Consider the following 14,899-nt stretch of genomic DNA (forward strand, 5'->3'; position numbering starts at 1 on the left):
CCGCTGATTTTTGCCTTTCAATGTGGTCTTTTAAAAATATTTCAAGAGATACCAGAATTCTAATTTTTATGTGAAATCTTCTATTGCCTAGGAGATATGGTTCAAAATTTAAAAACGGATACACTAAAACTAAACAGATACCAGTTTGAGAGTCTCTAGTTACAGAGGATTTGTTACTAGTGAAAGTGTGAATGAGCTCATGGTTTTGAAATAGTAGTAGGTGTAAGAGCATAAATTGTTACCCAACCTGCTCAACTTGATTTTAAAGCAACGATTCTATAAATGAATGCTCTAGAATGGCAGTCTAGATTATCAGAGGGTATATTCAATCATCACTCTAAACAAAGTACTTGGGTATATAAATATAATATTACATTTCTATATTTATGGTGGGCAGGGTGTATTTACTCTAGTGCACATGAAAAGCAAAGTAACGGGAATTGTTAGCACAGGGTGAATGTTGGGGCACATAAAAGTTGTTTTCAAAGATGGTTTCTACCAACTGCGGTGGTTTCAGAAGACTTTATCCTTGAGGCCCTTATCTTGTCAGGTAAGTTTGATTCTTACATTCTTGTAAGGATATCTGAGTTTCTCCATTTACTCTCTTTGTTAGTGTTTCAGTCTATATTATAGACTGAAAGCGTGGCCCCTCCCTGCTTTGCTTAAATACTTATTCTTTGTTCAATACCAATCCAAAGATAACTAGTTACATTTATGTCAATCTTATCCGAACTTCAGAATTTATGCTCTATATCATTCATCTTAAGCTTTTAATTGGTCATTATCTTATATTGTCATTTACTCATATATGTAATCATATATATATATATATATATATATATGTATACACACACACACACACACACACACACACACACACATATGCTCTTGCTGAACGAGCATACACATTTATGAGGGCAGGCACTGTTATTTATTTTTATCTTAAACTCCCCAAGGGCTTAACATCTCCAGGATCACCTCCAGGTTTGGTGATTTGCTAGGAGGACTCACAGGACTAAGAATATAGTTATACTCATAGCTATGATTTATTACAGCAAAGGGATACAAAGCAAAATCAGCAAAGGGAAAAGGCACATGGCGCAAAGTCTGGAGGAAACAAGGTGCCAGATTCCAAGAGTCTTCTCTTAGTAGAGTCACTCAGGACACATTTAATTCCTCCAGCAATAAATTCTAACAACATGTGTGAAATATTGTTTACCAGGGACACTCATCAGAAACTCCCAGTAATTAGTCTTTTATTGGGGCTGATCATGTAGGCACCCTCTGTCGAAGACATACCAAAGTTCCAAACCCCTACAAGGAAATCAGGTACTTACCATAAATCACGTTGTTTGCACAAAAGTTTAGGCACAATGGACTACTCTCATCATTTAGGGAAAGTTTTATGTCACTGTAGGGAACTGTTTATCTTTCACATTCCCAGACATCAGCCAATCTTACGAGCAAGACTTTCTAAGGATAGTAGTCTCAGGTCTGATATGTTTGTTAACTCTTTTCTGCACACTCCCCATAAATACCTGAATGAAAGGAAGAATGAACTGGAAGATCTTTCTGTTAATACTATCACACAATTGATCACTCATTACTTAACATAAATATTCTTTGCAATTATTGCATGTGTTACATAGAATAAAAAACCATGTATCTCCCAATTAAAATATTTTATCTAAATATTTTTACCCTTTTAATTTTAAAACAAACTATTCTGAATCTATTCCCTTTCTTACCTCTTCCTAGCCATTCTAACATTTTCCCTTGTAGAACCAGGCCTCTCCCAGTGCATACGGTAGCAGTCATGCAATTTAGGTGGGATCAACTACCACCAGGTCACGTCCTTGTCATTGTTTAGGGATTGGCAGTAATTCAGGTCTGTGTCACTCTGCACAGGCACCTACCTTATCACAATAACAAGTTGGACAGATCAGAGCAAAGTTCAGACTTCTGGTCCATCAGTAGGCCTCTGAGAAGTGATGCTTTCTTTCCTTGAACTTGAAAAAGAAAGCATGTAACCCTGAATACTAGCAATCATCTCTCACTCATGAGAAAAGCAGCCTGAAGATTGAAGCTGATTATACAGAGAAAAGATGAAGGGAGAAAATCACAGAGAAATCGTATAGGAGCCATGACTAAACCTTGTCTGATGTCCACCTTACTACTGGGCTTTTCAATTATTAGCCAGAAAGTCTCCTTTATTGTTTGACAAATTTGAGTTGGGATTTCTATAACTGGAAACCAAAAGAATACTAACCGATACATTTGTCCTCTATGTACAGATAGCCAGGAGCACAACCTTTGGAATTAGATGGACCTGGGTTGAAATTTCACTAGCTATGTAATTATGTAACATTATGTGACAATTTTTCTGAATCTATTTTGTTATCCAGAAGGGGATAAAATCATCTTATTTAATGGGGATAATCATACCTACCTTGTAAGGGTATTAAGAGTATTAAATAGTGGAATAAGTAAATTACTTCTCAGGGTACCTGAACATTGTTGGACTTCTAATTCAATTTTTTTCTGCTCTCCAATACATGAATGCATTACCAATGCATTCTGATATTATAGAGAAAAACATTTTAAAAATCTTGTGTTAAAATTAGGTGGTATAACTATCCATTTCTATTTTACCGCCCAAGTTTGTTTTTAAGAAGACAAATGGTTTCAACATAAATTAACATGGAATGGCTCTGGATGTCTTAAAACTAAAAGATATCAAAGTTATATATTGTAACTATTACTTAATAACCTATGACCTATTTATAAACATGAATTTAAGTTATTTGGATTCTAAAAAGAAAATGAAGCATAAAATCAACTTAAAAATTGAAAACCATTTAGGAAATTTTAGGAAAGAAGTCTAAATATAACCTGTTATGAGAAATGGCAAGAATAATTGACAATTTAAAAATTAGAAATGATAGGAAGGTTAGCCTTTTCTTCATTTTTAATACTTGCCTTGCTGAGATGATGTTTGTATCATAAAAATCAGAAGAACACATGTATGAATATCTTCAAAAAGCCCATCTGGACAACTGAAACTAATATAACTAACAATCTTGTATCCAACTGTACTTAAATTATACCCCTCTACACACACAAAAAAAAGGCCATTTGGTATGTTCCTTGATATACCAACATTTCTAAGATGGGGATGGTGGTAAGGGTGCTTTGGTCTGGAATTGGTGATGGAGACAAGGGAACTATAGGTAGAGTAGTTGTCTTCCTATATTAGCTACCAAAAGATACTTCCTTGGAAAGTGATTTACCGAATCTGGAATATATATATATTTTAGGTCATCTTGAGAGGTGGTTGGTGTCTCTCCCCACAAACTGTGCTCAGAGGGCCTATTTACACTCAGTAAATTCTACATTTTTCTCTGCAAACATCTGTGTGTGCGTGTGAGTGCGTGCACGCTGAATCATGTTCTTTCTCTGAGCACTTTCTTATCCACAAATTACTTAAAAAGAATAGAAACAACAAAAAAGATTGAACATTATAACAAAGTAGTTAGGTATAGATAAAATAGCTAATTTCACAGTTTACAAAGCAATCTTATCTATCTTATCTCATTTGGTCCTCTCTATGAGGTAAGAATCGTTTCCTAATTGTATATGTGAAAAAACATGAAGGTCCGAAGAATTAAACTACTTGCTTAATTGCATGTGGCAAACAAGTGAAGAAACCAGGTTTTAATATTCCCAAATCAAATGTTTCACTGCTATACATATTGTATTCTTCATAAACAGATCTTGCCTGTCTAATAGGTTAATGTTGCATAAATGGAATTTGCATCAAGTCTTTAAAAAGGAGTCAACAGTAGTTTTTCTTTATTATTCTAGATTCTAGAGTTCTATGTAGTTCTAGAATTTATAGCTACTATCTCCCTAAAAATTCCAAGAAAGACAGGAAGTCTAGAGAGTAGAACTTTGGTGCAAGTCTTTCTTTCCCTATAGATTCACTCCTTTTGAAATATATGTATCTAATATAAGAAACAAGCAAATACAAAGAATATGTAAGATCTTTGCCTTTGAAGAGCTCAAAATCTAATTGTGTTTAAATAAAATATAAAGCAGAATGAGGTAAGTACCATGATAGAAGGGTATAACACAGGCAGAGAGGAGTCCTGAACAAAGTTTGATACTACAAGTTCAAATACGAATTAAATGTTCTCGTTTTTAAAATTTATTGCTTTCTAGACAGTACACATTATTGCAAATTTCTGTCATAATCATGGTTCCCAGGGCTATCATCTTTAGAATTAATTCATATCAAAACTCAGCATTCTGCCCTATCTTCAATTAACTTTATATTTCCTATTACTTTCTTGCTAATTCACTTATATCATTTCCAGCTGTCACTTTTTTCTGTCCATCTCTCTGCTGCTATGGCTTGTTCTCTGCATCTTTCAATTAACAATGCATAAATGTAAAAACTCCAGTGAAGCTTCTTTGTAAACCACACTGGTAATTCTCTAGATTGAGAGAAACCTGGCTGATAGTTAATTGTTCTGTTTTCCCCTTTCAGTAATCATTTTTATATTGTCTTTTTTTGTCTTCAGAAGTGTCAGTGTATACATTAATATCCAATTTAGACTATGGATCAACTCAATTAATGTTGTGCACCTCCAATGTACCAGGCACTGTGTGAAGTATAAAGATACGTAAGACAAGGTCCCTGTCCTAAAGGAGCTCAGTCTAGCTTCCTATGTGACTAAAATTGTCGGTACTTAGAAAATGTAAATTCGTAGCTCTCAGTTACTTTCTGGAATTTGGAAATATATAGAGTGCTTACTATGTATTGGGAAATATATGGATATATGATAATATAGCAATGCACATAACTATTCTCTAAGTTTTCCCAATTATTCTCTGGCCTTATTTGCTGTTATTTCCCACTCCTGGAAAGTATTTAATCTTAGTTTGAGTTAACATCCGTACTAGTCAATTTCTACATCCTGTACATATGCATCCACATCTTTGCATCAGTCTCACGTGAAAAATCCTCAAAGTGCCATATGGTAGCTGTCACCAATCACAATACTAATCAAGCATACATTATAAAACAAAACTTTAAAACTGTACCCACAAGTCTAGCTCCTAAACAAATTTCATTTACTTTAGACCTTCATCCATGCAGTTTTTAGAGTAGCAAAATGAAGTTGTAGTCTACCCTTTAAAAAAACTCAATACTATAATCATAAATATTTCCATATTTCTAGAGTCATATCTTTTAATGGTTTATATTCCATTGTATAGATATGCCACAATTTAGTCTCCAAATAGTTGATATGAAGCTTTCAAATTTTCATAAAGTGCAACCACAAATGAGATTATTGAATCAAAGGCAGGAACTTTAATGACTATCACTTATATTTACATTAAAATAATAGAATTTATTGGAATTATAACCATCTGATTTAGTAGATCCTGGTTGCTATTTACAAATTTTGTATAGGAGGCACATTATTCTTCGTAGTTTTTACAAATACACAGTATCAACAGTATTGTGGTTTGGAAAGCCAGTTAGTTACATTGCTCATCTGATACAAATATAAGGTAGCATTAACATTATATTCATAGATTTAAGGATTTAGGCTTACTACGAAACCCGCGAACACTAATTCTTTCCCAACCTTTGGCTTTAGGGTAAAACCTGACGTTTTCTTGAAGACTGTTGGTCTTGGGTCTGAGATTTTCTAGTAAGAACTACCCAGTAAGTGGCCCCGGTTCCCCGGTGAAGAGCTTCGGCAGAAGCTTTCAGGCAGCACCGAGGTCTGGTCGGGCCGAATCCCTGCCAGCTGGGCTAGTCACTGGCTCTGAGCCGGGGGGAAAAGGGCATGTCGAGGAATGATTCTCTCGTAGACCAGGTGGCCAGACTGCCCAGCACACAGCGAACCGCAGAGAACAAATAGACTCACAGGGGGTCAGGATTCCTCCTAGCCCCAGGCCCGCTGGGGAGTTCTGCGCAAGCGCGGCAGTCGTGCGACATCCGTCACTTACGGCGGAAGCGGTTCGTGCCGGGAGTTGGTGGCGCGGTGCGGGGCTCTTAGGTGCGGTCGTCTGGGCGCGGGTAATCATCTTCCTTTCCCCATTCTCCCTTTCCCCACTTATTGTAGGTTCTTGGGACCCTGGAGCTCTCGGACCTGATGCGGGCGCCCGGTCGTGGACTGTTGCATCCTGCTCCTCTACTGCTCAGGGTGCTCCCGCGCCCAGGTGGGGGTGAGGGGCGGGGTCGCAGGCTGGGCTGGACTCCATCCTGGCTTCTTCGTGTTGAAATCTCCTGGGTAACTCACCGTTCTTCTTGTTTTCCAAGACTGGTATCCGGGGACTGACTTGCAGGGTCCGCCATGGAGCCAGAGCAGATGCTGGAGGGACAGACGCAGGTATCAGTAGGCCTTGGATTCAGGGTGGCGGTGTGCAGCGAGAAAGGGTGGCTGATGTCTCTGTGACCTGTGTTTTGTTTTCTAGGTTGCAGAAAATCCTCACTCTGAGTACGGCCTCACAGATAACGTCGAGGTAACGTGCCCAGTTCCAATGCGTCTCTTTAAGAGCTGGAGAAAACTCGGGATCCATGTTTACTAAGTTGCTTTGCACAAGAGAAAACTTTATCATAAACCAAATAGTATCAAATTATGGGTAGCTTGTTTCGTTAGTGCTACTAACACTTCGTGGTATACAGGCGTACAATTTAGTTTTGAGCCAAGAGGTTGAACTTCGGAAAGTGACACAAAAAAACATACATTACTAATGGAGACTGTCAGATCGTTTTGTTTGGTCTGTTAATGCATCTTTTGGGATATTGCTTTGGAAAAACTGTACATTAAAATTAAGAAACCCATTGTCTTTGTAGTAGAATTGTGTGTTGGTGGAGTCAACGTTTAATAAATGGTGATTTCTTTGCAGAGTTCAGTAGTCAGGTGGAAGCCCTAAAACACATAATAGAAACTGTTTTTACCTTGCATGGTAGAAGTTACTTTGTGAATGAATGAATGCTGGAACAAATAAATTAACCACAGCTGGGTTCAATTTGTTAAGAAAATAGAGGCTTCCTGAAGGAGATGTGTGCATTTTACTACAAAAGGAAAGACATTATTGTTGATTAATTTTGGGTAAACGAGGGCAGGAGCATTTACAAGCAGAGTAATGATAGTAACAGCTGCTAATATTTCTTTAGCCTTTTTACTATGTGCCAGGAACACTCCTAAGTAATTTGCATATATCTTCAGCCCTATAAGGCTCAGAGAAGTTGAATAACTTCTCCAAGGTCACCAGGAGGTGTGTGGAGAGCTGTGTGTTAAACCGAGGCAAGTTGACATTTTAAAGTACAATTAAGTTGTATTGCCGGTCTTGACCAACTCCGAGAGTTTGCTGGCATGTGGACTGACTATTCTGTACCAACAAAATTGCTAGGAATATTTATTGCTTTGATATCAGTATTAGGAAGAGAGTTTCTTTCTTGATAATGTAGTTTTTACTTGAATTGCTATGCTGCATCAGGTGAGGACATTTTACACCAGTTTGTGTTCTATTCATTTAAGAGACTTCTTTTTAGGTATCAGCATAGTCTTTTTTTTGATGGTGCTTGTATATGAAGCCAGAGCCATGCTACTGTAGAGCAGTGATACCCAGATGCTTTTTTTCAAACCCTCAGACCAATTTCCAGGGTAAAGTGAGAAAAAAAATAAGGAGAGTAGAGTTGAGTGTTTAATAATGATACATTATTTATTGATTGGTCTTCTTGATTTTATAATTTTTAAATGCCTGTTCTGTTATGAATGGTGATAGTAAAGTAATAATTATGTTTATTTGTAAGTTTTTACTTGGCAAAATAGAATTAACAACCCTATGTTAGTTTCTTCATTCATTGTATTGTTTAATTTCTACTTTACTTGTTTGTGATGTGAAAGTCTGGAAACCACTGTTCTACAACTGCTACTTTTTCTCTTGATTATACTTTATTTATTGGCTTATTATAAATGAAGTTGTTTATTTAGAGTTTATAGTATGCAAGTTTAACTTATCACAATTTATCATTAAGTGGCATTATATCTTTTCATGTATAGCATAAGAACCTTACAACAGTAATCTGCCATTTCTTCTCTCCTAGCCTTTGTACTGTTATCATATATTTTACTTCTATATATGTTGTAAAACCTTCAGTAGATTATTTGTATTTTTTCTTTAAAATGTCAGTTTTCTTCAAAGAGATTTAAACTAAGAAAAAAGAGTATTTCGCCTTTACCCACGTATTTACCATTTCTGGGCTCTTCATTTGTGTAGACTCAGACTTCCATCTATTATCATTTTCCTTCTACCTGAAGGGCTTCCTTTAACGCTTTTGTGTAATGCAGGTCTGACGCTGCTAAGGAATTCTTTAAACTTATGAATGTCTGCAAAGATCATTTATTTTGCCTTCGTTTTTGAGATATTTTTGCTGGGTGTAGATTTACTCCACTGTCTTCTGGCTGACATTGTTTCTGATGAAAAGTATGCTATCATTTCTGTCTTTGCTCCTTCATACTTAATGTCTTTTCTCTTGGTGCTTTAAAATTTTTATTACAGGTTTTAAATAATTTGATTATGATGTGTCTTAGTGTACTTTTTAAAAGTTTTTGTTTCTTGTGCTTATGTTTCATTGAGGTTTTTAGATCTGTGGGTGTAGAGTTTTCATGAAATTTGAAAAAATTTCAGCCATTGCTTCAAATACTTTGAAGTATTTTGTTAGTTTAATTTATTTGTGCTTTCCTCTGTCTTCTTGAACATATGGAATGTCTTATAATACGTAACTGGTTTAATGGCATTGTCTGTTCTATCATTTGTATAATTTCTGGGTTTTTCCCCTCATTGTGGGTAGTATTTTTCTGCTGCTTTGCCGCTTGACAATTTCTTACAGGAAGCTGGGCATTGTGAACTTTACTTTGTTGGGTATTGGTTATTTTTGTATTCTTTCAAACATTCTTGACTTTTGTTTTAGGACATAATTAAGTTACTTGGAAACAATTTGATCCTTTTGAGTTTGGAGCTTTGTTAGGGAGGACCAGACCGTCTTTTAGTTTAGGCCTCGTTTCCTCTTGTGTATTCTGTCCAATGCTTCATGTATTACAAGGTTTGCCCATTCTGGGTCACAGGAAAATGAACTACTCTTGGCCTTGTGTGAGTACCAGGGTTTGTGCCCCCACTCCTTTCAGGGAGGTTTTCCCTGGTGTTGAGTACTTCCCTCAAACCCACGCTGGTAAGTGCTCAGGAAAAGACTGGAAAACTGTCTCTTTAGTGTCCTCTGTGCAACTCTGTCCTCTCCATGCGACTCTCTCCCCCTCAGTAGCCTGCCCTGCAAATTCTAGATGTCTTGGTCTCCCTGAATTTTCAACTCTCTTCTCAACTTAGGGAGACTGCTGGGCTCTGCTTTGGTTCCCTCTCCCTGCATTGCATCCTGTAAGTTTTCCAGGCAGGAAGCAGTAAGCTTGGGCAATCAGAGAACTCACCTCATTTTTTTCTTTTTTTGTGATCATGGTTCTACACCGTCAACAGCTTATTGTTTATTTTTTTGTAGTAATTTGGATATATATTTTTTAGGCTAATTCAGGATTTTGACTTAACTAAAATTAGGCATAGCAATTTGGCATATTGTCAATGTTCAGTAAATATTTGAGTGAAACAAGTGAGAGGATTTGGTCAAGGAGGTGTTATAGGATCTATAGGAGTTGCTTAGGCATTGCTGTTTCTTACTGAAGGCATTGAAATGTCATGTAATTGACAAGTTTTTGTCATATAGATATTGTCTGTTGAAATTTACTGATGACCAGTAAATAATACGTGGGCAAATAAATAGCTGTTTTATACATTAATTATGTATAGAAAATTATTTTCTTACTACGTCCCAAAATTAGATTGAAAAATCATAAGCAAAACTAGAATAGTTGCCGGCCATAGTTGTGGGAAGTATCTTTGGAAACCATGGCATATATACATACATGTTGTAGGTATGCAATTAAAGTTTTTCTCACTTTTTACAAAATACAATTCCAAAAAAAATTAAATGTAGAAAAATGTTTTTTATTGTTGATTCATTTATTTTCAGTGTGAGTATGTTTGGAGCAAAAGTTCATTTAAATGGAAGTGTTCTTAATAGTGTTTTGTGTTCTAGATAGCCGCTTCTTTCTAAATTTTTAAAAGAAGGCAAAGTTTTTCAATAAAGTAGTTTTGATACTCTGGATGTCAGATGAATCTATGTGAAAGGCCCAAAATTTGGGGGTTCTTTGGAGTAGAAAGTGCAAGTCATTGTTTCCTAAATATCATTTGAATATCACATTAATCATCTTTTCCACATGAGTCATTTTCCCCATTTTTTGGCTGTTATTTACTAAATTTTTTTCTTAAATCTATTCATTCTTAAAAATCATGGATGCATTTGTGTAAAAAAAGGAACATAAATGGAAAAAGCGTTTTCACTGTGATAGAGGGTAACTATAAAAGTGAAAACTGGATACAAAACAGTGGTAATACATTTTAGCTGGGTTCTGTTGCCAGTGGAAGGCTTTGAGCTTGAAGCCTCCTTGCTCCAAGTAGAGAGTTTTGCAAGTGTTAACAGAAGTGTTAAAGACACATTAGTACCAAGCTGAGTCTTTGTCCTGGTATTTTCTGTCGTGAAAGTATTAAAAGAGGACTAGTTTTCTCACTGTGATTCAGTGCTACTTAGTGTTCATGTCCAGATTTCTGGAAGCACATTGTAAGAAGGTATTCTTATGAAAAAAAGAAAAAGGACTTGTATCTACTTCTCAAAACCCAGAGGAAAGGGGAGAGTTAGGATCTGAAGAGATGACGTTAAAGAAATATTATGGTACCTTCAGAGAAGAAGCTTGACTGAAATTTTTAGAGATAGGTCTGATTTTATTTTGGCAGAGAGATTGGCAGTTCAATACCGCTTTTCTAATCCTTGATTTACTTTTTCTATAGCATCATGTTTCCATTAATTTTCGTTTAGTACTCAATATAATTATTTCTAATATTCATGCATATTTTTTGAATTCACTAGAGAATAGTAGAAAATGAGAAGATTAATGCAGAAAAGTCATCAAAACAGAAAGTGGATCTCCAGTCTTTGCCAACTCGTGCCTACCTGGATCAGACAGTTGTGCCTATCTTATTACAAGGACTTGCTGTGCTTGCAAAGGAAAGGTAAGATAATAGTATCTGCAAAAGGAGTTCCCAGAGAAAGCAAAATAAAACTTCCCTAATTGAAATATCATTAGTTAATATAGTTTATTTTATATATATAAAGAATTTAGGGATATTGAAGATGTTTTTGTCAGCTGTAATCTCAGTTCAGACGCTTTTGGTTTTTTGTGATTTTTTTTTTTTAACTAATCTTAGACCATATGTATATTTATAAAGATTTGTAATCATAGTATACATGTAATTTTATATCTCCTTTTTACTTAATGTTATAACAAAAAACTTTTCCCATATCTCTGCATAGCCTTCATGATTATACTTTAAATTATAATAGTACCATAATTAACTTAGCCATTTTCTTATTGTTGAACCTTTAGATCCAATTTCCTTTGTTATTCATCATCACCAGGCAGTTTATATGTTTTCATGCCTCTTTTGTTTTTGTTTAATTACCTTCTTATGATAAATTCCCAAGAATTGGTTTGCTAGTTCAAAGGACATGACTATTTTTACGGTGTTTGACACATAGTATCATATTTATGTCCAAAAGTTTATTCTTAAAAATCTTCTAATGTTACAGCCTCAACAACATGAGTGGGTTTTTTTTCTAGCATGAGTGTTACAACCATTTTTTGCCAAGTTGTTTTAATTTTCATTTTATTAACAAGATTACAGTTTTTCTTTTTTCTGTACATGTTTTTCCCCAGTAATTTTACCTAAATCCTTTTTGTGTAAGCAAATCCAATAAAACAAATTTTTTTTTTGTAAGTTACATTAGTCAACATTATGTGTAGATTATGTTTTATTCAACAAATAATAAGGAACATTGTAGCAAGCTGACATAACTTGATATGGAACTTGATGGAAATACAGTTAGGGTGAGTTCTTGATTTAAAATATGTATTTTTTAATGTAAAATTATATGATAAACATTTGTTTTAGATTGTTATATTTATAAAACAGGATTCATTTATGACTACGGTATGTCTTGGCTTTACTACTGACAGTTGAAATCTGGACATCTGTTATTTTTTTGTTCTTTCTTTGAAGAAGGCTAATAGAAATTCTAAGTATTACTTTGCATACTGGAAGAAAAAAATTGAAGTAGTTTTTAAGTAACATGGTATTAGTAAATACAATTTTTAAGTAAAGAGTCTGGTAAAATGATTCATGAAATTAATCTTGAAAAATGTTCTCCATCTAGGCTGTTCAAAAGACTGTTTCAAAGGCTAATGGAATGTTTTAAGATCATTATAAATCAGTTCTCAGTATACCTTTTCCTTGTAGGGTTTAAATAGATATTTCCCCCAGTTTTCATCTTTGGACTTGTTTTCTGAGCAAGAATAATTTATGTAAAAGTGATAAATATAAAATAACACCCTTTAATTTTAAAATGTTTAATTTCTCAGGTGTGCTCTGTGGTGGCAGTATTAGAACTATTATTGCTTTAAATTATTTGAAGAAAAATAGAAGTGACTTCTTAAAAAGAAACAACAGAACTTGTTCAAATGAATATTGCTTTCTTTGATTTGTCATTTGGGGCGTTCATCTACATGTCTTGGTGATGCTACAGCCGTTTTCCTATATTGTTTTTTATATTGAAGGCTAATACTCAAATAGAAAATTAGGCATATCATATGTATGTAGCTTGATGAATTTTCAGAAACCAAACATATCTATGTAATCTGCACTCAGATCAAGAAACTGAATACTACCGGCACCACAGAAGCCTCACTTGTGGTCCCTTCAAGTCATTATACCATGGGGTAATCATCATCGCGTTGTCAGTACATCTTTGAAACTTGTGTTTTAGAATTGAGTTCATAACCAGATTTCAGCCATACAAAAATTTCAGTTTCTTTAAACATTTTTGGTTAACCTACTTGCCTATCTCATCTGCTATATTGACTACAAATGGCCTTTGAGTGTGAAAAGAAAATTAAACTTTAAAATGTGTATTTTCATTACGGAACAGTACACTTACTAGAATACAGAACACATCTAGAATATATAAATTTCTAAATTTTGGATTTCTTTTCCCTTACAGACCACCAAATCCCATTGAATTTCTAGCGTCATATCTTTTAAAAAACAAGGCACAGTTTGAAGATCGAAACTGACTTATTGGGAAGAACAGAAAAATATGGTTTCTACTGTAGATTTACATGATTAAGAGGCAGCTTTAATTGCTATGATTTTCCCCCGTCCCTTTTTGGAAGTATAAGAACCTTCAGGACAGCAAGTCATTACTGGAGTTGCAGAAGAAAACATATTTCCTTTATTTTGATTTAATCACCATACTTATTTAATGAGTATTTTGTGCAATTTTTTCTCAGACTGTCTTTAACTTTGTTTTTAAAATGAACTTCAAAATAAACTGTAAAAACGTCATTATTTTAAAGTAGTTTTTGTTCTATATGACAAATATGTGGTTCAGTTGTTTTCATGAATTGCTTCTTGTGTCTTAGAATGTTTTAGTTTTATATTAGCATGAAAGTACGTCAGAGTCAAATATAATATTAAAGAAATAATCAGTTTTTTTTCAGTGTTGTACCCCTTGGAGGATGAGATCTTCAGTGTTTAACAACTATTACAGGTGATTGTGATCCACAGTAAAGTTGGAGTTCTGGTATAAGCACTACAGAGAGTATACAATATCCTCCCGTGCTATCAAACTTTATGTTAATAATATAATCGCTATCGTTGCAGTTCTACGTGTCAGGCACAGTATTATTTTACTTAAATTATCTCTAATATAGCAGCTCTGCAAAGTAGATATTGTTATTCACATTTTGCAGATGAGGAAACAGATTTGGAGAGGTTAAGTGACTTGCTCAAGACTACACTGCTGGTAAGTGCTTGAACTGGCATTCAAACCCACTTCTACCAATGTGTTGCTTATAGCTAAATGAGAAGTACTTGTGCTAGTTAACATCATTGCTTCTTTTTGCAATAAAAAACACCAGCCAGTCCTTTTTTTGGGTCTGCTCACTTTGTCCTGTGAGGAAATTCAGATAATGCACTAAGAAAAAATTGTCTGAAGAGAGCCACGAAGGAAAAACATTCATTAGAGCAGTAGCTGTTAACTGGAGAGATTTGGCCCCCCTCTCCCCAGTGGACATTTGGCTATATCTAGAAACATATTGGTTCCAACTGGACTAAGGTGGGATTCTACTGGCATCTAGTGGGTAATGGCTAGGGATGCTGTTGAATATCTTAGCAATGCACAGGACAGCATGTGCCCTCCCCTCCCCTAAGAATTATCCAGCTCAAAATGTCAATAGTGCTGAGTTTGAGACACCCTGCTTGGGAAGCATATTTAAGACTTGTGTCCCAGCTAAATACATGAAGGCAAAGTTAGAAATTTAACGCTGATGAGGTATGTCTTACAGTTTTAATACTGGAAAGACTTCAGTAGGAGTGACACTTGAAGGGCGGTGATATGGTTTTGATTTACATCTATATGTTTGAATAGGAAAAACCTGGAAATACTGGAATCTCCTACTTGTAGTTTTCACAAGCATTTCATCAAATTTATTTTGATTATTTAGCTAACTCATATGTTAATCTGCCTGTCTTTTTAGTGGTATTTTAACAGTTGAGTGAGTACAGTTGGGTAATCTTTTAGTAAAGCATCATTTTTCTTTCCCCTTTCTTCCACCACCCCCCACTCTGGTTCAAGCCATTTTTTCTCAGTCTAGGT

The 14,899-nt window shown here is 35.1% G+C and overlaps 1 protein-coding gene across 4 annotated transcripts; it reads left to right on the top strand.

Annotated features, from left to right (window-relative positions):
• Positions 1-529: 529 nt before the first annotated feature.
• Positions 530-13,600, top strand: DPY30 (dpy-30 histone methyltransferase complex regulatory subunit). 4 transcript variants are annotated; one of them, XM_033124762.1, is made up of 5 exons: positions 530-550; positions 6,338-6,407; positions 6,493-6,540; positions 11,057-11,199; positions 13,244-13,587. In XM_033124762.1, exons 2-5 carry the CDS (start codon positions 6,372-6,374, stop codon positions 13,314-13,316), a joined length of 300 nt encoding a protein of 99 aa, XP_032980653.1. In that variant the 5' UTR covers positions 530-550; positions 6,338-6,371; the 3' UTR covers positions 13,317-13,587. The 4 variants fall into 4 exon arrangements, with proteins under 4 accessions (XP_032980653.1, XP_032980650.1, XP_032980652.1 ...); XM_033124759.1 differs by lacking the exon at positions 530-550 and adding an exon at positions 5,999-6,094; XM_033124761.1 differs by lacking the exon at positions 530-550 and adding an exon at positions 6,015-6,074.
• The last annotated feature ends 1,299 nt before the right edge of the window (positions 13,601-14,899 follow it).

This window comes from Rhinolophus ferrumequinum, chromosome 13 (assembly GCF_004115265.2).
Source record: "Rhinolophus ferrumequinum isolate MPI-CBG mRhiFer1 chromosome 13, mRhiFer1_v1.p, whole genome shotgun sequence".
In the NCBI taxonomy this organism is placed as follows: Eukaryota; Metazoa; Chordata; class Mammalia; order Chiroptera; family Rhinolophidae; genus Rhinolophus; species Rhinolophus ferrumequinum.